Source organism: Acipenser ruthenus, chromosome 12 (assembly GCF_902713425.1).
Source record: "Acipenser ruthenus chromosome 12, fAciRut3.2 maternal haplotype, whole genome shotgun sequence".
In the NCBI taxonomy this organism is placed as follows: domain Eukaryota; kingdom Metazoa; phylum Chordata; class Actinopteri; order Acipenseriformes; family Acipenseridae; genus Acipenser; species Acipenser ruthenus.
The window spans coordinates 31,225,020-31,251,362 of NC_081200.1; the positions used below are offsets into that span (position 1 = coordinate 31,225,020).

A 26,343-nucleotide genomic window follows, 5' to 3' on the forward strand; every position below is an offset into this window, starting at 1 on the left:
TTCTTTGACAAATGTTATGACATTGATAACAACTATTTGTGGAAATTTTTGTCAAATACTTTTACTAGTTTATTTTAGTAGGCTTTAATAACATTTTGTGATGGAGGTTAATGCAGGTTCTGATTCTAATATTTGTTGTGTACCCTATGTGACAAAACCAACATCTTTCTGTTGTTCAGATAGCTATAACTATCAGTCTGATGAGTGAATACATTTATTATACAGTGCTATGAAATATTAATAATGGCAAACTGCATGGCTGCTAAGGTAAGGTAAGGTTAGATAATACAGCATCAGTTTTGGTATAGCATGTCACTGTACCTGTATATCACAGACATAAAACAGGACAGCAGTTTTTTGTTTTTTGCTTTTTTTACTGGGTTTCCTAATCCATCATGGTTGTTTTTTTAATATTTGTGGTGCACATTTATATAAATTTACAGTACAGTAATTGTGCACCTAAAATTTGATTTGTTGACCTCTTTATGTTGATTTAAGACATCATGAGGCTGCAGAGTGCTGAATAATATATAAAGACACTGGCTCCATCTTAATGATGTAATCTGTGGCATATATAAATACCTTCACTCTTTAACTGTACATTGCCCCCCTTATTCATGTAACAAGGTGGAGGCTGTGTGTGAACTGGCGACCCCGCACACAGCAAGCAAGCTTCATAACCGCTATGCAAACAATACTAGGCTCTTCTGCATTTGTGGTTATAGAGCTTTTAACATCACCATACTACACTGCCCGTTACATTAACATCAATAGAAACAATACAACTACTATAAAAAGTAAGTTTAGCAGCTTTAGGGTGCACTGATTAATAACAGCCTCTGATAACATATTTAAGCTGGATATCCAAACCATGTGTATTTGAGTGGTAAATTGTCATGTAACAAAGGAAGTTAATTAGCCACACAGTGGAAAATTGGGTCATTTGTATAAGCACAACTAGACAAATGACAATATATATATATATATATATATATATATATATATATATATATATATATATGGTGCATATTGTTAAAAAAAATAATTATACATATCCAATATAATAATGAATAATTCAAAATACTTTTAAATGCACTCACACACTGAAACAGGCAAGGTCTGTTATATAAATTCCTCCTAATTAATTTGCAGTGGTGTGTCTTTTATCTTTTATCCTGCAGCTCTTTTGTTGATTATATAGCTCTGTTCTGTAAACTACAAAGCTCAGCAAATTGAAATAATAAACTCTAAATGTTGTTATCTAGTGGTTTCAAAATCAGTGCAGATGAAAATATTAGCATAATCCTTTAATTGGCAAGGGTTTTTTGGCATTGAAGGCCCAGTGCCTAGTTAACGTTTTTTAAAAGTTATACATTTAAGAAATAACAAGGAGCAATGTACAGCTGATTCACCTAAAACAACCACCAAAGATGTTATATAGAGACACTGGTTCACTCCTAAAAATAGGTGTTTGATGTAATCCAAGTGGAGTCCCTGGTAAATCCAGCTGTAACTTATCCCAGTGAGGTATACGTTGTCGAACCATCATTATTCAATTTAGTGTCTAGTTTCTTGTCATCAATTATCCACATACCCTGCTGTTGTGCTAACATTGCAAGCAGTATGGCATCAATACTATTTTAAAACCAAGGGTGTCTTTATTGAACTGTGTACAAATACTGGTATTGGAACTGTAGGACTTTAAATAGAGATCTGCAGTACTTTAATTTATTATGGCAACATATCAGCGATTTCAGTACCTGTAATTAAGGCTTGGAAGGTTACCGTGCACAACGGGTTAAGCCAGATAACACCAAGCACAAGTATATATTTCAAACATGCATTACAATAATACAAAAGTCCTACACCGGCACCTGTACTTGTTGAAAGCTTTTTGACAAAGTGTGGCATTTTGAGTGGCGCATGCGCACTACATTGGAGAGACCGCACAGCCTGAAGTAATTTGTTAAATTAAAAGAATAACAGGTTTTAGGTGACACACAAGTGTAAGGGAAGTTGTCTGCAATCTTTTAAACAGGTGTGCAAATGTAACGTTAATAATTTTTACTAAGATAGCAGAAGAGTTTGAAACACATTCAAAACAAATAAACAAGTTAGCTGTGCAAGAGGTTTGTGTACCTCCCTGTTGTGGCGTGTGAACGTGAAACGGCTGGCGCTGTCCAAGGTATGGTGTTTCTACTTTCTCGTTTCTTTTGTCGACTTAACTGAAGTAACCATGGTTTTATATCTTGTAACCTCATAATCGTTTGACGACCCCGTTTTAAAAGACGTGCTAAGAATGAAAAAAATACTGCACTGCAGTGCTGTATTTTTTTCATTGTAAAGTAACAATACTGGCGTAAAAAGCGTTTAACTATTTAAATGACGGGCTGCATCTGTTGTAAACAGCAAGTGTATTATTTAACAAAAGTTAATTCATTGGGGATACTGTATAAGGCCAAATACTGTAGATTACAGTTTTAACACAATGTGTTGTATTTTGATGTAGATGTATAAACATAGTTCAATTTGTTAGTTGTATGTTTTATGTACTGTGTCTCTTGGTCGAACTTTTGTGAATGACACTTTTAAACTATCAGTCGTTGTTGCATAAATTTGCTTCGTATGAATTTTACAATTGTTATTGTACTTTCATTATGTTATAACTGTTTTCGTCTTCTTAATCAATTTACATATGCACATTCCAATTAATAGTTATCTTTTATTGCACATAAACAACATTGATTTCTATGTTTTGGGTAATAAATGTGCTAATAGGCTACACAGAATATACAGTGTCCAGTAACCCCCACCCCCTGACAGGACTAGCCCTTATTTTCCAGCTTTAACACAGCTGAACATTTCCATGAATAAAGTACAAACACATTCCATGCCAACTGTAACCTAGAGTGTGTTCTTGTGTTGATTATTGGCTATTGGAACAAATATCCATTCAACTCAAAATGACTGTGTACCATAGCTCATATCAGGAAGATGCACAAATCTGCCAGACCCGACAACTGATACAACTGAATTGTGTGAAACAGCTGGTGATTTACCCCATTGTGCAAAGCCCAGGCACTTCTGTATCATGCAGAGTGCTGTGTTAAGCACCCACTATTTACACCAGCAGGGCTTCTGCCCTGCCACAGTATCACTGTTAGTAGAAAATCCTGGTTTCAGCTGGCCGGAGTTCTGGTATAGATAATGGTGGTATAGATAACTTGCATTTAGTATTTCCTTTTACTATCCTTGTTGGAAGTTATTGTAAATTTAAGAAATACCTTTTATTACTAAAAAATATAAAGGTACCTTTTGTTATTCAGTGCCATTTTCACTGCTCCCCTTACTTGATAGATGACCTTCTCATTTCTAATATATTTGTTTCAAAGGGAGGAGACTTGTGTTCTTTACTTTTGTGTTTTAAATTATTTTAAACTAAGGGGACAGTGAAGTGTACACTTAAGCTAATAAAAGGTATTACTTTATTTACAATAAGTTCCAGAATTTTGCATTACCTAGTGCGACTAATCACAGACAGATATTGTAACCATGGTTCGTTTGCCTGAGAATTCAGTGGCAAGGGCATCAAATATAAATAATTATGTCTAAGTAAATTGTTTTAAAATTCTTAACCTGCTTCAACTTTATAACCTATTCAGTTAAAATATGCAGGGCTTATACACATGATTTTATGAATGCTTGCAACATAATATCATGGTGTGTTATGTGGCATTCTCTTTTGTGAATTGTATGTCTCCTGGTTAAAGTCAGTATACCTTGTAGGTAGTATGCACTAAAATGTGTTGTCCAGTGTGACTGATCTGTTTCACAACATTTATTTTGAATTAAAGCAGTTCAGCTCTGTTTTCAGAAACCACATGTTGACATTTTGCTTCTGTTTTTGCACAGCTATGTTAATTACCTCGTAATTTGTCACCTGTATCTTCTCAACCATGCACACATGTTCTAAGGTTACTTGTAAATCACTGAAACCAAACACTCACAGCCACAGGGTGCCTACATACTGTACATATGGCACTACACAGAAAACAGGATTATACAAGTCAATTGAAAAGACAAAATTGGTGTGCTGCAGTATTGTATTACCTTTCAGGGCAGTCATTTTTACATCCCTTTGTATATACTTGAACTTGAATAAAATGCTTATAGAGATTGTTCCCTATTTTTAATTATGCTTTAGATTCAGTCCTCATAGTTGTATAAATCCTGAATGCTGTGTGAACATGGTTATATCTTCTAGCATATATGACATAACATGAATATATATATATATATATATATATATATATATATATATATATATATATATATATATATATATATATATATCTATATATATATATATATCTATATATATATATATATATATGGTTTTCGCATCTGTTTATTCTTCATGCAAAACTCCATGAAGAATAAACAAATAATCCTTTCAGTTTTAATTGAATCAGTGCTGTGACAAAGTAGATGGGCAATGCATATATAGCTGTATGTCCAAATGTGTTTCTTATCAACCTTTTTTTCCACCTGCAATGAGGTGGCCTAACTTAAGACATTCTTAAATTAGACCGAGGGGGAATAATGACCTAGATGTCGTAATCCCTTTGGAAAAACATATACTTGCTAATTTTTAAATGTTAAGAACTACTGTATGTTGATGATTACTTGGTGGATTTCAATACTAGCACACAAAGCAGTGCATTTGTTTTCATGATTATACTACTTACTAATATCTATTATTCAGAAAGCAAAATGTACATATTGTTTATTTATTGGGGTGTCTGGAGGAAAGTCTTTTAAATTCACATAAAAATACATTTTGTATACATTTGTATAAATGTCAATATTATAAGGGTCAACAACACAATCCACATTGGTTGTATAGCTGACTAAAACCTTTCCAATAATATATAGAATATGGACACCTTGCTCCACAGTTAAGCAGGGTTCCATTTTGAAAACAAGAGTAAAGCTTGTGGAAAAGCTTGTGACAGTCACCTGTTGCCTAATTCAATTCAAGTTTTTATTTGAATACATTGCATTGTGCACTTCTGAAACATGGTCCTATTTAATAAATGTGGTATTTTAATATTTGTTTGAATTTGTATGTCAATAGTGGTACTGGTGCTACATTGCTTTTTTTAAAATCAATATTACAGTCTTGAAATGTTTGCCATCTTGTGGCTGTTTGGAACAACTACAGTACATGGGTTTAGAAAAGATCATTAAACCATTAACTGACATATTGTTAAATACTGGTATTGTGTTTGTGCTCCAAGTGACTGTAAAAAGTAATCAAATTGATGTTCCGTCTAAGTGTAGTTAAAGTTAATCAGTTTAACTAATGAATTAAGCCTAGTGGGGAAAACAGGCAACTGAGATTCACTGTGACATATCCACTCCATGGATACAAAAATAATATAAATAAATAAAACTGGGTGAGTGCAAAATGTCAAAACACCCACACATCCACGGTCAATTAAAATCACTCCACTGTAGTTATTCCTTTGGGTGATAAAATAATCATTTAATTGTTTAAACTGCAGAGAGTGAAAACGTTTTTAGATAGAGCATTGGTAACTTCTTGCTTATGATGATCCAGAAATTCTGGGTTGTTTTTTTTTTCATTTGTATTCATCGAACTTGACTGCAGTTACAAAAAGAATGCTAAAGAGATAATGCCATATTAGAGGTGTTAGTACCATGAGAAAGTAGGTCAGTATGACCCTCATCACATCTGTGATCTGGGAGCATTTGTGTGTTTTTTTTTTGTTTTGTTTTTTTCCAGAGGAAGGCAGGTGCTTGCAATTATCCCCGTCGGGCAACTTCAAATAAGCCTTGGTTCTCAACTGATAGTGCAGCTGTAAAAAAAATGTAGTGGTACATTTCAATTTGGCAAGACCACAGCTTTGCATGATGACTGAAGTAGCTCTGAATGATAATTTCAGACTTATAATGTCATAATCCCTTATTTCAAACCACAAGCTTACACAAATGCATGTTAAAAAAAAGAATACTGAAAAATATGTTTTGCATTATTTATATATATATATATATATATATATATATATATATATATATATATATATATATATATATATATATATATATATAGGGTCTTTTTATATAGTAATCAATTATTATTATTATTATTATTATTATCATTATTATTATTATTTATTTCTTAGCAGACGCCCTTACCCAGGGCGACACTTTTAATAATTGATTCATGTGGCATAATACATAGAGAAAAGAACCAGGTCTCTAAAGTGAACTAGCTTGGAATTACCCCTTGTAAGAGCCAATTTCAAGTGAAAAGCTTAAGGAAGCGGCATATTTAAAACAAAAATGATAAAATCAATTAAAATTAAAAAAAAACATTTTACCAGCAGTTCACAACAAGATATTAACCTAATGGTATTGGCACAACATGTGGGTGAGCACAGAAGTCCATGCATTATATTATTTCCTTACAAGACAACCTTATGAAAATGTAAAATAAAAGAAGATTAAAGGAGCTTTTCAACTGTATCTTGAAGTTTGAGATCTATAGCTTCACAGCTATGTGTGCCATCACGTATATTATTATTATTATTATTATTATTTATTTATTAGCAGGTAGTATACCACTACCATGATGGATATGCATCACAGAATAGATGACAACATTTACATATGTTTGCTTATAATCTACAAGGTTAAAGATTTAAGGATTCACGACTATGGTGGATTCTATGTTTCTATTCCAATCTGTTTTCTTTGCATATTTCAGAAAACAATGCATTTGTACAATCTGTTTTTGTTTCATACAAGAGCTAAGCTACTCAACAATTGACAGCTAGGGGGCAGACATGCTTGGGGAAAAAAAGAGGTAATATTGTCAGAGGATATTGCTCCTGAAAAAATAGTTGATTCAGAATTATTGTATCAAATTCTAGGTACCGGTATAAAGATATTTCAAAATGCCTATTGTCATTACAAACAAAAGCAATACTTTTCCCCTCCTATTTAAGAATCTCAGCCTCTTGCTCTACTATTACATGACCTTGTTCATGGTGGGTTTTCTCTAGATTTGCATGTGTGTATACAGCTCTGGCATTGGAAATCAGCATGCTGACAGGTGACAGTAAACATGCATACAATATGGTTTAATGATAATAATATAAGTAAATGTTGGTATGCAATTGATAAACAGTAATGAAAAAAGCGAATTTTATATTTTATCTTCTTATTATTGCAGGTAATAAACACACAAAAAAGTAAAATGCCGCCTGAAAGGGGATTGCACAGAAGCTACACAATAATCCACTGTTTTGTTCTTGTAGAGGTGAGTTTGTCTTAATTATTCACCCAAGGAAAAAAATGCATACCAGTTTAAATAACTTCCAATAAATACAAACTTCTCTACATTGGGGGGTGAGTGGATGAATCTAAAGCTGCCTACCATTTACTGACACTAAATAGACAATGAATTTAAATTGATGAAATGAACATATTTCTAGTGGGATTTTCACTGACTGGGAAATGTACCTAGAATTTGCCCATAGTGGAAAATTATGGGGAGCGATATCTGGTGCACAGGGTAAAAGAAAGTTATCTGTTTGCTTGCTTTTTATTCAGAAAGCTGTATTTCACTTCCTAAGTAAACATAGTAAAGGCTGCAAAGGATGTCAATAGGGGGAGAGCTGCTAGTTGGTTAATGACATGCATGAATGTATTGAAGGGGAGAGAGCAATCCTTGAAAGTGCTATAACATGTGTTTCTTTCAAAACTGCACATTTGAAAACAAAATAGTGAATGGAAGTGTATGGCTTAGTGCCAGTATTCAAATTATAACAGAGCCGTGCATGACGTAACATGTCAAGAAGTAAGCATGTGTCAAATGTATTTAATCAAGCAATATTCAAATCATTGACTAGTTATTGCAATTAAGGCCACTTTACATAGAAATAGTACATAATAATGTTTAAGTGAAACATTTACAGGAGAAAGTTAGAAACCACTGCCATTAACAGTAATGATGACGCTTTTTATTGGCTACAAAGCATGTCAGTCCGTAGGGGGGAAGCAGCTGGTTGGTTAATGACAGACAAGAAGGTATTGAAGGGGAGGGAAATTTCACTTTCTAGGTTCTAAAAGTTCTATAATATTTGAAATGTAAATAGTGTATGGAATCACTTTAATAAGACTCCTCTTAAAGGGAATGTCAGGGGGCTAAAGGTTAAAGAAAAGGGCTTGCTACCGGGAGGCTCCCGGTTCAAATTCTGGCACAGTCACTGACGCACTGTGTGTGATCCTGAGCAAGTCACTTAACCTCCTTGAGCTCCGTCCTTTGGCTGAGACATAAAACCAAGGCTCTATTATAAGTGACTCTGCAGCAGCAATTGCTAATGCACAGTTCACCTTTTAGTCTCTGTAAATCGCTTTGGATGTCTGCTAAATGACTAATTAATAATAACTCCTTTATACTTTCTTACAGTAAATGTGTTGGTTGTTCGTTGGCTGACGCTACCCAATTCATGCGAGTCAAATGAAACCTGCTGAATAATGTTACGTTAACATATTAAATTACATACCGCTTTGTAGTTTACCATATACTTAACGGAAGTCTGACAACTGCAAAATGTGACATTTCAAAATCTAACATGAAATACTGTACTACTATTATGGCTTACGGTAGACTTTTGCGATCTCATTTTGTAGTTTCTTTGATTACATGATGTTGAAATTTATTTTCTTTCCTTCTTTTTTTTTTTTTAATAATGTCTCAATCCTAAAATTCTAGAAATGTTTGGCCATAGCTGTATATTTAATAGACATTTGCAATCAGTTCCTGTTCTGTGATGTTCCCTCCATTGAACTGCTAATAGAATTTAATGTGACTGCCTTACCTTTCCATAGAGAGCACAACTAAAATGCACTATGGATGTTTGACCCCAACGAGGGAAAATATATCCCTTCCAAGGAGAGCATAGTTGACACACCCCTGTGTACGTATGTCTCTGTTTCAAAAACTCTCATCCTCTTATGTTTTGGCTTTGTAGTGTTATCTTCATAACCATTGCCCTCTGTTATACATTTTCAGTGTTAAAGAAATGATTTGCCCGTGACATGCAAACTCACAACCTGAACATTTCTGTAGCCTCAGGTAAGCTCCCTGAGACCACATTACCAGTTGATAATTTAAACTAAAGCCCAAGCTAATGATTTTTCTCTATTGTTAGAGCTTTTCTACCAGCCCTTCATCTTGTATGGCTTAGTGCCAGTATTCCTCAAATGAACACAGAGCCATGTATAGCTTAATATGTGGAGCATTGTGCACATGTCAAATGGATTTAATCAAACAATATTGGAGAAAGGAGTTGAGAATGTACCTCAAGGCTAGCTAACCATGTGACTTATTAGACCATTAAGACCACTATACCTAGAAATAGTACATAATACTGAAAATGCTTCATTATAATTGGCATTAACATTTAAACTTAACTTAATCTTAATCTGCCTTTCTGTGTCTCAAATCCTGTTTGCAGTATTGTGCACATTATTCTTATTTCAGTTCATCTTGCTTTTTCGTTTTTTTGCCTCAAGTCCATCCTTTCTGTTACATGCAAGGTTCCTGGCCCTTTTTACTTCTGACGGTCCTGTCCCCTCTAGTTATGTCTAGGATACATCTAATCTTTTAGCTGTTTGTAGTGTCTACTCCTTCAACCAGTTTTCTTTTACTTCTCACTGTGTTGTTGTATACTAAGCAGTGCAAATAATGAAGGAATTTTGACAGCATTTGTCTTTTGTAATAGTTCGTTGTTGTCCCTCCCTTCGTTGCTGTCCATGTGCAAAGTTCTTAGAAACACTCTATTGCATGGCTTGCAGGGTTATTGTGTTTTACAGTAGATACTGCATATGAGTGTATCAATTTAATTTCTTTTGAGAAGTGACTTAACAATGGAAGGATAATTACTGACTGTGTTAAAAAGATTTTATTTTTAGTTGCTAGGTTAAAAAGATCTTAGTTGCTAGGGTAAACTCTTTATCAACATATTGCCATTGTGTTTCGTGGCGTGCGTTTTACATTAAAAGACTATTTATTATACTTAACATTTGAGGAATTTAGATTCAACCTTCATCATCTAGGACATAAGGAACCAGTGTTACTGAATCTTACCCCTCCACTGTACTGTCCCTCTCGGGCAAGCACACACATCTGTTGGTGAAAGTATCAAAGTGAGAGCCAGATATACAGTCAGGTGTTCCTATCCATCTGGGGACCTGAAGCACTTAATTATTTGTATGTGTTTATTTAGCAGACGCCTTTATCCAAGGCGACTTACAGAGACTAGGGTATGTGAACTATGCATCAGCTGCAGAGTCACTTACAATAACGTCTCACCCGAAAGACGGAGCACAAAGAGGTTAAGTGACTTGCTCAGGGTCACACAATGAGTCAGGGGCTGAGGTGGGATTTGAACCGGGGACCTCCTGGTTACAAGCCCTTTTCTTTAACCACTGGACCACACAGCCTCCTAATTAATGTATTAGTACATAATTATTAATCCAAGAAACAAAAAACAAAAGCAACTGTAAAGCCAGTTTCAATCAAAATGGTGCCCCCTCCTATTAATATAAAGAACTGCTTTATATTATGCTTTTACTACAGTTCACTATACTGTTTACTGTGATTTTTACCATACTTTATGATACTTGTTAAATGCTTAAAATGCATTATCTTGAATTTACTGTATTGAGATATGTTTTTACCATTGTATACTACAGTAAACTATTTATAAGGGCTAAGCCTAATTTGAGACCAAGTAATGGTAAGAATTCAACTCATGGCTTCTCAATTCAGATGGTTACTATAGCACACTGCTGCTCTGTAGCTTTGGAAATATCAGTTCGCCTAACGTTTCCACAAGGGTAATAATTAACGAGAAGCACAGATGTCAGGCGCACTATTTAAATTAAAACATTTAATGCTGTTGTCAGAGTGCAATGTTCTGAAGAATTGCAATCTGAAATTGCAGATTAAATACTGTATGATTAAATTAAATATGTTGTAATACTGGTTTTGTTTGTTTATGTTTTGTATTATTTTTATTTTGAGTGATATTATTTTCAGATGACAGTTCTTGATGCCTCAAATGGCACGACTGTATCTATTCCTGACTCTGTCCTCTGGGGTTCCACTGAGAAGAGTTTAATCTTTAAAGTGCTACTTTATGTTTCTAATACCAATGAGGCCGTAAACCTCCTGATTAGACAATAATGTCAATTTTATTGATTGTACTTTCACCGTTGGAGATGTGTATTGTTTTAGAGATTCTGTTTTTCTCTTGTGAACTGGTACTGTATGTTAACTATAAGGGTAGACACAAATCAGGATGTCTAACTGCATGAAGGTAAACCGAAAAGACAATGATGAGGAAGAAGCCACCCAATTATAAATGCAAACAGTGTTGACTGCAGTTACTCTGCAGTACTAAGTGGAGCATAACTGTGCTGCCACAGTCCGAATAAAAAGAATTGTTTGAAGGGCTGGATATTTCCCTCGAGACAAATAAATGTGCACCGTGGAAAGCAGGATGTACAGAATCAGCATCCGTGGTTATTTCAAATGGGTCACATCAGCGATTTGGAAGTCCTGCTTGTGTGTGACTGCAGATCATTTGCGATTTGAGTATCTGCTTTTATTGTGTCTGAGAAACACAAGCCAAGTTAGTAGAAACAATTGGTGCAACCTTGACCCCACCGCTTTTACAGTTGTGCCTAACAATTGGGGAAACTTTGCCCCCCCATCGGTCGCGGGCGGGAGAAGGCAGGCAGACTGAGACTGGAGTGGTTGCTGTGACTGTGAGGGCCTCGCCTGAGAAGCCGTGAGACGAACCCGAAGTGTGTCTGAGAAGAGAAGAAGCAGTGAGCGCGAGTGCGAGAAAATAAAAACGAGTGAAAGAGCAGTGAGTGAGGGCATTAGTTTTATTTGATTATTTTGGCGTGAACCCCGGCCCAAACAGGGATTCACTGTTTGTTTTAAGTTCAGTTATTAAAAGCAGCAAGTTCGAATCCCATCTGGTCTCCCTGAGTCTTGTTTCCCTCACAACGCGTTCGCAGTTACAGTATGTATGTTCAATGAAAGTGTAATTCATATCAACTACATTTTTTCACATTAAAAATGTGTTTGTTACACATAAATAAAATACATTTATTTTTTAAAGTTTGCAATATAAACCCTGTGTGGAAATTGAACCCAAGCCATGTGTTGAATGCAGCTTGCAATGCAGACGCCCTAGCTTTCATGCCACAAAATTTGTTCCATTTTGCAACATTTGCAAGTAGTATTGCAGTAAAGTTACAGTTTTTAACAAGTAACGAGACGAACAAGATTTTGTAAATAATGATTATGTATTATCCCGATTGTATTGAAAGCTTTCATCTGATTTTGCAAACTATCAAAATAAGTTTGATCCGTTCATTTAGTGTACTGTACAGTGCTCAAGTCCTGTTACGGCGTTCCTGCACTTTTTTTGGGAGCTGGAACGAAGTTCCACCACTTTTTTTGGAACCTTTTTGAAAATAAATAGAAATCTTTTCCAGCAAATTATGTTCGAATTTGACCACACACATGTGAAAAAGTATCAAAAAATATCACGTTCGCCTCGTTCTGGACGTTGAGACAGCAAACTCACGTTAGTGCGGTCACGGACTCACATCAACCTCTCTGCATGCTCATTGAAAAAGACAATAATGGTGGGTGGGCAATAACAATCAATCTGTTCATGTTTATTTGTTCAATCTATCTGCTCAACTCCACCAAACTTTTATTTACCACTACACCACTCATACTAATGTCTGATAAAAAGTGTACTGGAAAACTGTCTTACTTTTCTGTCGTTAACAAGAAGCCTAAAAACAACTTTGACAGGTAAGTGTACATTACTGTATTTATTAACAATAAATACATAAAAACAGCAGGGGTATAACTCTTACAGTATTGAAGCGGCCGGGTTGTCCAGATAATTACGAGGTCGGGACCACATTACTTTCTGCAAATATCAAAATCTTTATTTTTCTTTTTATTAGTTACAGCATTAATGACCCACTCTAGCAGTGTATCACCTCCCCGAATCCCAGCCTAATTCTGCCCACTCTCCCTATAGGCGTCCTGGCTCTTTCCTTTTTATCCCCCTCCCCCCTGGGAGTCATACTCAGAAAACACCCCTTGGACCCCTAAGCTGCCAATCATCTCTGGAACATTATTATTGCTCAGGAACTAGTGGATCCCCTGCTGGGGTGCTAAAGCTACAGTATGTACACTTTAGCGCTGTATGGTATGTGCATGTTTGTATATAAATTCATGAAGACCTTTTATTTTTAGTTAATATATGTTTGAAACACTAGCCTTACCATATATTAAAGTTAAGAAAAGTAACATTTATTTTGGGTTCATGACCACTGATTTCACCGTGTAACAATTTTTTTTTTGTTTGTTCCTGGGTAGTAAGTGTTATTTCCTAATTGCTTATGCCTCAAAAGTATAGAAAATGGCTATTATTCCCCACAAACTTTGCTTTTGTGACCAGGACAGTGATATTTTGAAATTTACCTATTTTCCAGAACATTCCAGATCGATTCAGTGCTGAGTAAACTTGGAGTAACTTCTAGAACTTTCTAGAACTTTCCAGTAATATAAATAGTAGTATAAATACAGGGGCCTTAAGCCCACCAGTTCAGTTTAGTTCCAGCTGCCTAAGTGGATACATATCTGCATTTTTCTGAGATGGCATCAATGTGACCAGTCTGTTCGAGGCAATCGGAATCGCCTGTAACCAGAATGAGTGGCGCCTCTTCATTGACAGCTCATCCAGGAGCCTCAAAGCCGTGCTGCTCCATAATGGTAACAAGTACCCGTCTCTTCCCCTGGCTCACTCAGTGCACCTCAAAGAGGATTACAACAGCATCAAGACCTTGCTGGACGCCTTGAAGTATGATGAGCACGGCTAGGAGGTCATAGGAGACTTCAAAATGGTGGCATTCCTGATGGGTCTCCAAGGCGGTTTTACCAAGTTTCCCTGCTATCTTTGCCTTTGGGACAGCAGGGACACCAAGGGGCACTACCACAGGCGGGACTGGCCACAGCGGACCGAGTTCTCTGTGGGGAGGAACATCGTCAAGTGGGAGCCACTGGTGGACCCCCGGAAGGTGCTGATGCCACCACTGCACATCAAATTGGGCCTTATGAAACAATTTGTCAGAGCTCTAGATAAGGAGTCGGCAGCCTTCAAGTACCTTCAAGACTTCTTCCCTAAGCTGTCTGAGGCAAAGGTCAAAGCCGGTGTCTTCGTCGGACCACAGATAAAGATCCTGGAGTGCAATGAATTCCCCAAGAAGCTCACTAGTAAGGAGAAAGCGGCTTGGAACAGCTTTGTCGCAGTGGTTCGGGGCTTCCTGGGCAATCACAAGGCCGAAAACTATGTGGAGCTGGTTGAGACTCTGGTGAAGAACTACGGCACAATGGGCTGTAAGATGTCTCTCAAAGTCCATATCCTTGATGCTCATCTTGATAAATTCAAGGAGAACATGGGAGCGTACTCGGAGGAGCAAGGCGAGCGCTTCCACCAGGATATACTGGACTTTGAAAGCCGCTACCAAGGACAGTATAACGAGAACATGATGGGAGACTACATTTGGGGGCTGATTCGTGAAAGTGATTTACAGTATAATCGTAAATCTCGAAAAACTACTCACTTCTAAATCTTTTGTAGTCATTTTTGTATTACTTTAGTATAAATACATGTTAATTTGGATTCATATCTTGTTTTTTTTCTGACTTTATGTGAACGAAAAGACACAAATTCGCCCGTTTTCTCATTGGAAATAGGTAAATTTCAAAATATCACTGTCCTGGTCACAAAAGCAAAGTTTGTGGGGAATAATAGCCATTTTCTATACTTTTGAGGCATAAGCAATTAGGAAATAACACTTACTACCCAGGAACAAAAATTGTGTTACATAATATTTAAAAATTACAAAAGCAAATGTAAAAAAACCCGATAAAATATGAATTTATTTAACTTTTACTCATTATATACTGTGGGAAGAGGGATGTTATTTTTGTTTATATCCTAGTAAGTGCTAACCGTGATTTACACTTACAGTCGCTTCCACATATGCTTCAAGTTCAAGTTCTTATCTGCAAATGCCTGGTCTGGGGTTTCGTGCCTAGTAATTGTTGCCTGCAGATCTTTGCCTAGCCATGTTATATAATCTTCAATACCGTTTTTTTTTTTTAATTCAGTAAAAACATTTTACGTTGTATGAAAAGTTAAAATAGTAAATGTGAATTTATTGATAAGAAACGTAAGTTACAGATTACAGGTGGAACCCTAGTTAGACAGGCTGTTAAGAAAGACGTGATACTGTATTATAGCTTATTTAATTTAAAAAGTCATAAACTATGTTCATTGTTGTTTTGGTGTTGAATTCTCAAAATGTTTGTTTTATTTGAAACTACAGAGAATTCCTGACAAACTGAACAGACAACAAGTCCTGCAACAAAGCAATTTATTTTTGTTTCATACAGTATCGTTTCATGCAGTATTAAATGGCAGTGTTTATATCTGATAGTGAAATAAATAAATAAATATCAAGATAAAGAAAAATAAATGCCAGTATTGACTTTTGTATTAATTTATTTCAATATTTATTTATTTATTTATTTATTTATTTATTTATTTATTTGTGTTTTACTTTTATCAAATATATAGGCTATCCTTCAGCATTAGTTAATTCTCAGAAATTAACGTTCCTTTTTGTCCAGTTGGAACCACAAATAGTGTCACTCTCATCGAATAGTATCGAGAGGAAACCGTACTTCCTTTCGCCAATAGGGACCACAATGAGCGTTACACTGATAGGAAACCAACATTTTTCAGAGATCAAGATCACAGTCTCAGAATGATGATGATGATGATGATGACGATGATGATGATGATGATGATGATGGTGATGACTTGAAAAAATCTCCAATATAAGAGTCCTAAGAATCTCAGCTGACTGACTTCATCTTTCAAAATACTGCTTGTTTTCAACTAATCGTATCTGACAGTTAACACAACATGCTTGCAAACTGCAGGTTATAGGTTCAGATCTAACATATACCTGATCTTTTTTCTAAATGTGTATATATATATATATATATATATATATATATATATATATATATATATATATATATATATATATATATATATATATATTTTAGCTCAGAGCCAGCTGCAAATATTAAATTTTAAAACAGAAATAAATCATGTAATATAAATTATAGAGACATCACAATAAGTGTGTTCCCTAGTATATTTCCATATTGACAAAACAAGTTAATTGTCGTTAAACTCAGATGTCCTGTAATATACATACGTGTGGATGAAAGTGCCTGGGGTCTGCAAAAAAATACGTTGGGAGAAAAAGGAGAAGGACATTTTTACCTTACTTTGGCGACTTATTTCTCTTACTATATGACAGGTATTGACTTTTTTCCTACATTTTACCTAAGAGTGTTGGGAACTACAAATTAAAAGTGAAATTGTGCTTTTGGCTGATTTACTTTTGCTGCGCCAATAACTTGAAAACACATAAACTATCCTTGCTGTATAGAGAGTCTGGCAGTTCTTGTGCTTCGCTGATATTTAACTAGCGTTCCTCTCAATGATCAGACCAAGGTGTCCTTGTGCAACTTGACCATTTTACTATTATATCTCAGAATCTTAAAATCAAATGCTTAGAAATACTTTTTTAAATTACCGATTCTCATTAATAAAAACCCAATATATTCATCAGCACCATCTTTGAAGGATGTTGGTTGTGTTAAAACCACAGTGCAAACAATTATAATTGTATGTAAATACTCATAATCCACAAACTTTTGTAAATAGACATGGGTTATTAAGACTTTGTTTGCAAAGTGTGACAGCTTAATTTGTTTAGGCTCATTTGTGTTGAGCTAAGGGAAAACAACTAATGAGTCACAGTGACACTAGTGTCTCAATTTTTAGAGAAAATGATTTGTTGTGTACAAAGATCGATGTTGCTTTCTTCTGCACATTTTTTAAGCAAATTGATTCTTGCAGACACTGATAAAATATTTTAGATACAATTAGGAAAACTGTAAACCAGGTCAGGGCCTTTTAAAACATCAATGTTGGGACTGATCTATGTTGTTGTAGTACTGGTACATAACTAACAAAAAATGGTTATGTTTGCAATTTTTATTTTACCATTTTTCTTCATTACAGCTTTGCTGACCAAAAAAAACCAAAAAAAAAACCCCAAAAAAACCCATCCCTGTCAAAACTCGTCTCTACATTATAGAAAAAACTGGATTTACAATTGGTTCCGTAAAACTCCCAGAAATAAATGTCCATCAGAAGGTTTTTAGTAGAATGGGAGCTATGTGACCATGGAAGATGAAGACAATAATCTATGTGCTACTGTAAGTGACTGTTCACTTCCTATTAGAGGGTTATTATTATGTATTCCTTAGACTATACGATCGAATAAATGTGGGTTTGTTATTGCAAGGAAAGTGGGGCAATCAAAATATATTTCTTGTAAAGTAAGTATTCCTAATTGCAGTTTTCACAGTTGTTTATCCAGGACATCAGGCTCAACCTTTTGAGTCTTTTCCCCCCAGATGCATGAAAGTAATTTAAATAGTTAACAGAACAATTCAATATTTAGGTCTCAAGTGTGCAGTTTTGAAAGAACTATAAAAAACATGTGTTTTAATTCTCGGTTAAAGAAAACTGGTTGCAAGTCATGCTTTTAGACCATCTAGTACTTGTACTGTACTTTTGTGTCATTTCATTTGAAGAGTGAAACTGTCCCCACCCCTTCACTGACTTCTTTCCTGTTATTTACCAATCCGCTGGTTGAGTGACATGCTAACAGCCAGTAACATGTTTTGACCCAGAAGACACTGCTGAGGTGAAATGACCCAGCTTGTCCAAATGCAATCAGTTAACCCAAGAATAAGGGATAGAGCTTCCTTTAACCTACAGTACTGTAGTTTCAGATATTGTGTTTTAAAATTAAAATACGTGTGTGCTGTACTAACATGTGTTTCTTTTAAAAACAGCATATTTGAGACCTATGTAGTTTGTTAGCTACAGTTACTTTAAATGTGGGCATGTTGCATACATCCCTGCCACATGTATTTCCATGAACTCTAAAATGCTCTACATTTGATTTTATGTATTTATTATTAAATAAGTCACAACAGGGTGTGCACTTCTTTAAAACAATAGCGCACATCTGATGCATTGTGAGACACAATACTATGCAATCCCATTTATAATCCCATAAAAATGAAAAGTAAAAAAACAAATAACAAAAAATGTGACATGTTGTTTGAATCCAAAACCATAGTTGTCCGAATGTTAAAAGTGATAGCTTAATTGCTAGATTTGAGAATGATTTTCAGTGTGCTACAAACATTTTGTTTTTATTACTCCAGAAGTTTTTAAATCTTCAGGGGTATAAGGAACACAGTACATGCATTTCTTATGAAGCGTGACACTAGATAAACCTATGCTGCTTGAAGCCTGCTGCTTTGAAGTTCACCATTTGTATTTTTCCACCCTAAACGGTGCTGCATACTGAAACTGAAATTCTGGATCATTTACTAGTAATGTCTTTATGCAGGAAAATATGGTACTGCTTCTTTGTCATTAGTTCAGGTCAGAACAATACACTGACAGTACCAGTCACATACTCAGAATATCCAGTGGTTCAGCGGGCAAACACAAAACAAGAATTGCAAAAATTCTGTATTTTTATTTAGTTACGTCATTGATAGAGTAGTATAAGTTATGATGCAATATGATTGATATTCCAAATAACATATTTTTTTAAAATTGTATTTATTGGTTTCGCAAGAAATAGTTTGTTATAATAGACTGCTATGTTTGAAAAGCCTGGTTTATTTAGGATTGGTTCCTACAAATGGATACTGAGGCAACAGTTTTTCCGGTCATACCTGATACTAACTTTGTAATGTTTTCTTTGATCTGTATTTTTGTTCATATTTTCTGTGATTTTGTTTGATATCTATGTTTAAAATATTTTATTAACCCCATTAGACCGGAGTGTTGCGTTTCTTTTGTGCATCGGTATTTGTATATATATATATATATATATATATATATATATATATATATATATATATATATATATATATATATATATGAAAGAAAAGTTTTTTTTTAAATGTACACACATTTTTTTTTAAAAGGCTATATATATGTGTGTAATTAAAAGGCAAACGGAAAAGGTTAACACATGAACTAAAACAGTTTCTAAAACATGTAACTGGTAATATTTAATGCAATAGTACATGTATGCGTACAGTAGTTATAGAAGGGTTGTCACTGTTACAAAAATAGGTTGCTCTATGAAACACATGCATTGATATTTGAAATTAAAGGTAGCAAGAATGGTGTTTAGCAGAACAAATTGACTTATTTAACCTTTAATGTATTTAAGGTTTGTAGGGAGATTTCCATGTATAGGACACAAACTTCCTTCTCCATTGAACTGCGATTGTCCCTGCTGTCCATGTATGCTAATCTGTGATCTAAATACAGCAGACAGGCTCCTGCTACTCCAGTGCTAAATACAGCACACAGGCTCCAGCTACTCCAGTGCTGAATACAGCAGACAGGCTCCAGCAACTCCAGTGCTGAATACAGCAGACAGGCTCCAGCTGCAGAGCATTCTAATATCATTTCAAACAAAGGTTGTTTTTTCCCCTTTGTCAATTTTACTGTATAGAACAGCACTGTATTTTAGAGAGAATCGGAGAGATGTGTTTATCCCTTACTTAACTAGATTGCCAGCAGTAAATGCAACACTGTTTATATTACTATTATTATTATTATTATTATTATTATTATTATTATTATTATTATTATTATTATTATTATTGTTGTTGTTGTTGTTTTAAAATGAAGATACTTCTGCTAGGTGAACTCATAGAGATGAAAGCATCTCGTTTTTTAAGGGAGTCTTGGGACACATCAGACTGACTGGAGCTTACTTGACCCACTGCAGTCAAACCAACGTCAAAAAAACAATGTTAACATACACATCTGGGGTTTCAAAACAACCACACACTTTTAAAAAGCCAACAGGGACACTCTGCAGAAATACCTTGCAGTACTGAAGAAAGTACTGAAGACCATTTAAAAAAAAGAATGTTTAGGAGTTGCATAATGTATTAGATGAACTCCATCCCTCCATAGACAACCAAACTAAACACATAGTATTGCAATGTAAAACGCCAATGATACACTTTTGTTTTTATTATCTACAGCAGAACATAGTATATATTTTTTTATCCTATTATTTTACTGGAAGAAAACAAATTCGAGTTTCATTTTCAAGGGGATCTCACCCACAGGGCTGCCCGGGGGTAGTCCATCGTCGTTTGGCACAAGCAGCTGCAGTGTTGGCAAAGCCACTCTGCACTGACTCACCCAACAGGCATGCCTGACAAAGAACCCCCGCAGCAAAAGAGATTGGATAAAGCTAGGCTCCAGGCTGCAGGCACTTTATGGTGTAGCCAACAACACGTTTGTGAAGCATAAGCCATAATGGGAGCAAGGTTGGGAAGATATTTCACAAAGACCCCAAACTCTGTTTGGCTGAAACTTCAACAAGCCTACAAAAAACAAAACAAACAAACAAACAAAAACGGTTTTATGCATTTTGTGTACGTGATGGATTTTTGTTTTTTTATTTAAAATATAAACACGGAGAACAGTGTTGAAATAGAATAAACAACAAGGGTTTATGGGTACAGCCATTGTTCTGTTATAATCTTTTATCTTTTATTGTCACAATGTTTAATAACTATATGCTGCAGAGTTGAAATGGGTGAAATATAAGTGAAGAAATATACATAACAAAGTGGAGAAACTGTATGATTTCGCCAATTTGTCAAAGGGATGTCATTTTAAATTGTCCCATTTTGAAACGATATAGCTTAATTGGATGCAACCTGTGTCCCACCCCTAGACAAACTACATCAGACATTAGTTTAAAGTAAATAACAAACTCTAATCAAATAAAACGAATGTTGATGAAAAGACATAACTATTTATTTGAAAGTCGGGTAAAGCCATTTGGTGAGTTACGACTAAATGGAAGGGGCTGGAGCTCCGCGTGCTCGTCAGTCAATCCTTCTGTGCTGAAAATCAAGTTGCATCTGACATGACTAACAGAGGATCTCTAGTCTAGACCACCGTTTTTAGTCGCTGTGCACTGTTTAGCTACAGCCCCTTTAGCAGTGACGGCAGAAAAGCACATTTTGCAAGGCATTCAGTGTTTTATGGATTAGCTTTCCAATGAGCTCTAGATGCAAAAAAAAGACACGGAGCTGGAGAGAAAAAAGCCCCTGTTGCGTTAGGGGAGACAGTGGTGCCTTTTGATGAGAGGGGATCGTGTTGTTAAATGTTCATTCCCTTTTCGTTAACGATCATGCTTTATTTTCAGCTGGTGATAATGGCAGGGACTGTCATGCTGGCTTATTACTTCGAGTACACCGACACTTTCAACGTACACGTTCAAGGATTTTTCTGCTATGACAGCTCGTACACCAAGCCCTATCCTGGACCCGAGGAAATAAGTGCGATCCCTCCAGCCCTCCTGTATTCAGTGGTTGCGGGAGTCCCAACTCTGGTTGTAAGTTACCTATCTAGCTACTATTTTTGAGTCTTTATGAGTGTCACAATTGTGTCTTTATCAAATGTCATGTAAGTTAACAAGCTTAGTACCAGGCGGTTGTTTTCTGCGCAGTCTTGTTGCCAGGAACCTCAAGCAAATGAGATATGGATCTTGGATCTGCATCTTTGCTTAATTATTGGTATCGACAAATTATTATTATTATTATTATTATTATTATTATTATTATTATTATTATTATTATTATTATTATTATTATTATTATTATTATAAGCGATCTTCAATGGTCCTGTTGTCGGTATACTGTGGTACGGTATTGTATTTTAAAGAAAACATCTCAAGAGATCATGACCGCTTCCTACTTCATAATTTTTAAACACATATTTTAACATGCATTTCTAAAAGTAAGCATCATGCTTTTAATGTACCCTTCACGTATTGAAAATGTATATATTGACGTGTTTTATATGGATGCCGACATCTGTAGATATTATTTTGACATCTGTAGTTGCAGCTGGATTCAATTAATCATAACGATCCTAACCACATAACGAATGTGTTTTACATAGATGGTATGCAAAAAGTATCTGTACAGTAGTGAAATATGGAAATTAAAATGCCAAATACAGTATTCTGTATTACAGTAATGATTAATCACAAGCAGGACTAGACTGTTCCTTGTTATGCTGGTACTGTACAAATTGGTTTCATGTTTTTGAAGCATTCAAATCATAAATTATCCTGCTTTCCACACAGCTTCAGTGTTCATTTTCACATAATCTTAATCATCTTAATTCATTGTGTTTGTATGACTGGGTACAGACAATCCTGTTTATTATTATTATTATTATTATTATTATTATTAATAATAATAATAATAATAATAATAATAATAATAATAATAATAATAATAATAATAATAATAATTTAACTGGAATCACACACTCAACATATACAGTTGCTGTACATTTCTGTACATTGCATGAATAAATGAAATATTGTTGGTGTGTGGGTGATTTTTACTTGCCCACCAGATCTGCTATGGTATTCAATATGCTGCCCTGAAATTATTCTGAACCTGTTGGCAAAATATCAATAGGTTTGTATAACATGTTTAGTATTGATATTGATATTTAATCTCCACGAATAACAATGTCCCAGCCTGGACATGCAAATGAAGAACTGGGTTTATCCTGGACATTTGAATAGGATCTCAAGGTTAGGTACAGACCAGACTAACTGGAAATGCTTCAGGTGTATTGAAACGTTATACACCTAGACTGAAGTGAATGAACCCACAGCAACAACAAAATAACAAAAATAAAAAACCAACAAAATAAAAAACCAAAAGTCCAAAACACCTAGCAAGTGCTTTTCATGTCACTATAACTCCAATGCATGTTTATTAAATCCTGTTTTCATGTCAAATTCTCAGAAAATGAACATGTACAGTATTATCTTCTTCCCCTGAAAGATCAGTGTTCTAACTTTATCTCAATAGAAATAACACCCACACAGTCTCCCCTCCCCACAATTATCTGACTGCCAGCATAATAAAGCCAGGTTAAAGAGAAGTCTTTAGTCCTGATCTGAAGGCGACTTTAATAGTCTTGTGTGCGCTGCAGTTTAGAGCCTGTTCATTTTGGAATGGTTGCTTTTGTATTATATTTCCTTTTATAAAAGACTTCTCAAACATTTGTCAAAATGTATCACTTTTAAGTAATGTACTACTGTTAGCCAGTAAGTCCCTGGACTAAGACAATCAGAGATCTCTTGTTACAGTCTACTTCAGTTTGCTGCGGAACACAAAAAGCAAAGTGCAGTCATAAATAGTTAAGGCATAGAGCACAGCATGATTTTTAAAGCCACTGCTGAATATAATGCATCGTAAGAGCGAAAGAAAGGGAAAATGTTATGCTTATTGAAGTTGTACAGTCAGTGCAAAACCAAGCAACTACAACAATACAGTGTTATCAATTCTTCAAAAAGGAAGGGCTGTAAGGGTATCTTTGCCTTTGCAGGTGTCCCCTAACCTAACCATGTGGAACATTCCCCCTAGGTAGAACACAGACTAACATTATATATGCAGTATATGGGCAGCAGTGTGGAGTTGTGGTTAGGGCTCTGGACTCTTGACCGGAGGGTTGTGGGTTCAATCCCAGGTGGGGGACACTGCTGCTGTACCCTTGAGCAAGGTACTTTACCTAGATTGCTCCAGTAAAAACCTAACTGTATAAATGGGTAATTGTATGTAAAAATAATGCGATATCTTATAACAATTGTAAGTTGCCCTGGATAAGAAATTAATAATATCAATCAAGTAAACTGCAGGAAGGTACCAATGAATGACACTATAAAGAAAGGTTTGTTTTTTTCTGTAAAGGTTATACAGTAGTTTCCACATTAAGGGTGTGATGTAAGGATACACGCAAAGTGATTTGTGGGTGCAAAACCCCCATAATGCTGCCGTAAATTGCGTTTATCAGCTGTAAAGTCTGATTTTACCGGTCGCTAAAAATGCAGCGTATGTAAAGAATGGTGTTCATCTGCTGTTTTGCACCTGCTATCAATTTTGCACTTTGCCATCATGAATCCATTAAAATTATATTGAAATTCATTCAAATTAAGAAAAGAGCATGGAATTGGGCAGGATCTGGATACTAAGCGGGCGCAAATATTATAATTTGATGTAAGGATTTTGCCTTGCACTTAGGCAATTGCTGACCCCCCAAAAACTTTACACCTCTTTTTACAGAGGTGTAAAATAACTAAGAGCTGTATAAAAGCACACACCTGCAGAGACCTGTCATTGGCTTCAGGATGGCTACTGTGGTACACTTCCTGATGCGGTGACACTTAGCTCTGGAGGAGAGGCAGGAACACGTTCGGACGAGAAGGGTAAGACTAAGAAGACCCTGCATATTCAACCCCAGTGTCACTTTGTTTGGGAATGAATGTTATCATCTCACTCTGCAGGTCATCCTAGACCTAATAGCTGAATTGAGGGATGAGCTAAACCCCAATCTAGGGACCACTAACCCTGCACATGAGAAAGTGCTGTGTTCTCTGCATTACTTAGCCTCTGGTTCTTTTCAGACCACAGCTGGAATGTCTGGAGGGATAGCCATATCTTTTTCAGAGTGCTAGGCAAATTTCTGGATGTCGTGCTGAAAGGTCAGGCCAATACATATCATTTCCTACAGATACTAGCATAACTGATGTTGGCTTAGGCTTTTCCAAACAACTCTGTTTCATGCTGAGTGACCTCAGCCGTAAGGACTCTCAGCTCCTTCTCAGAAAACTTTAATTTTCATTTCCGTGCGCCAAGAGGACTTTGCAGCCCTTCCTCTGACATATGAGACCCTCATTCTCATAATTGCGGATTATTATTTGTGTGTGTTGAGTAATTTGCATTGCTCTTAAGCTTACATAGGGCGCAGTGCGAAATAATTGCTTGGCTGCAATGCAATTTGAGTTTTGCATCTGCAGTTATCTGTGCCTATACATACATCACCCCCTTAATGTTATTTCACCACAGTAAAATGTATTAAGGAAATGCCATAACTTTTGTATTTCCTTAAAAATAGAACCATGCAAGCATTATAACTTGTTACCTTGTCATGATCCTGAGCCAATGGAGAGCCAGGGGAAAATGATTTCTGCAGTAGTGTATGTTTCTGACTTAACACTGTAGAGTGAAATTGTCCCCACATCTTCAATACTTTCTCTCCTGTCACTAGTCCACCAGCTACCCCCCAATGACTTGACATGATTTCCAGCCAGCTACCCTAAAACACGGCTGAGTTAGAATGACCCAGAAAAGAGAAACAGCAACAGATTACCTGAAAGGAAAGCATGCAAACCAAGAACTTTCTTTTAGGTGCGTAGTATGTGTCTTTCAGAACTGCACATGTGAGACTTACTGTATAGCAAATGTAAGTGGAAAGAAAAATAAATAAATGATCAAATCTCAGAATCAAGTATTTGTACTACACTCATACAAACATAATATGTATTTTTACAAAAATCTAGACTATGTCCCATCTGGTCTGTTCGTTAATTCTTATCATAAAATTAAAACTGCCTCTAGCTGCTCTCAGCAGAACAGAAAGCTTCCTTGTAAAGATCTGATATTATTTGCATCTGTTCTGTTTTCATGAAGATATCTACAGTCAAACCTTCTGTCAGTGGTGCTAAATCTGTATTTCATTTTAATGGACTGAACAAGTTTATTTAAAGGTAAGACATATACTTGTCAAAGAGAGTTATTTAAAAATAATAATACAAATTGAGAATTAATTCAATTGAAAAAATGTCTCTTCAGCAGATTGTTCACTAACCATAAATCACACTGAACAGTGTGCCAACTTTAAAGACAGCTTGTACCCTGTCATATATATGAATTATGCCTCATATCATCTTTCCTCTCAGAAACAGACCAAAAAATTAAGATCTAAAAAATGTAAATACAGCTCTTGAAGTCTGGCATTCATTCAAATTGTTTAAACATTTCAGTTTAACCAAGTTAAATATTTTTAACCGTTCATTAAAAATGTGGACATGGTTGGTAAAAAGTGCTTGGAGACATAA

The 26,343-nt window shown here is 35.5% G+C and overlaps 1 protein-coding gene across 4 annotated transcripts in view; it reads left to right on the plus strand.

Moving 5' to 3' along the window:
- Positions 1-1,752: 1,752 nt before the first annotated feature.
- Positions 1,753-26,343, plus strand: part of LOC117416690 (phospholipid phosphatase-related protein type 5-like) — a 48,260-nt gene continuing 23,669 nt past the window's right edge. The window contains exons 1-3 of one of the 4 annotated variants that reach the window (XM_034028044.3): positions 1,760-2,185; positions 7,262-7,348; positions 21,565-21,753. In XM_034028044.3, the coding sequence (XP_033883935.1) occupies positions 7,286-7,348; positions 21,565-21,753 (252 nt within the window). In that variant the 5' untranslated portion in view covers positions 1,760-2,185; positions 7,262-7,285. Of the gene's footprint in view, positions 2,186-7,261; positions 7,349-9,116; positions 9,170-21,564; positions 21,754-26,343 lie in introns of those variants that run through there. The other 3 variants (XM_059034864.1, XM_059034862.1, XM_059034863.1) reach the window with 3 other exon arrangements.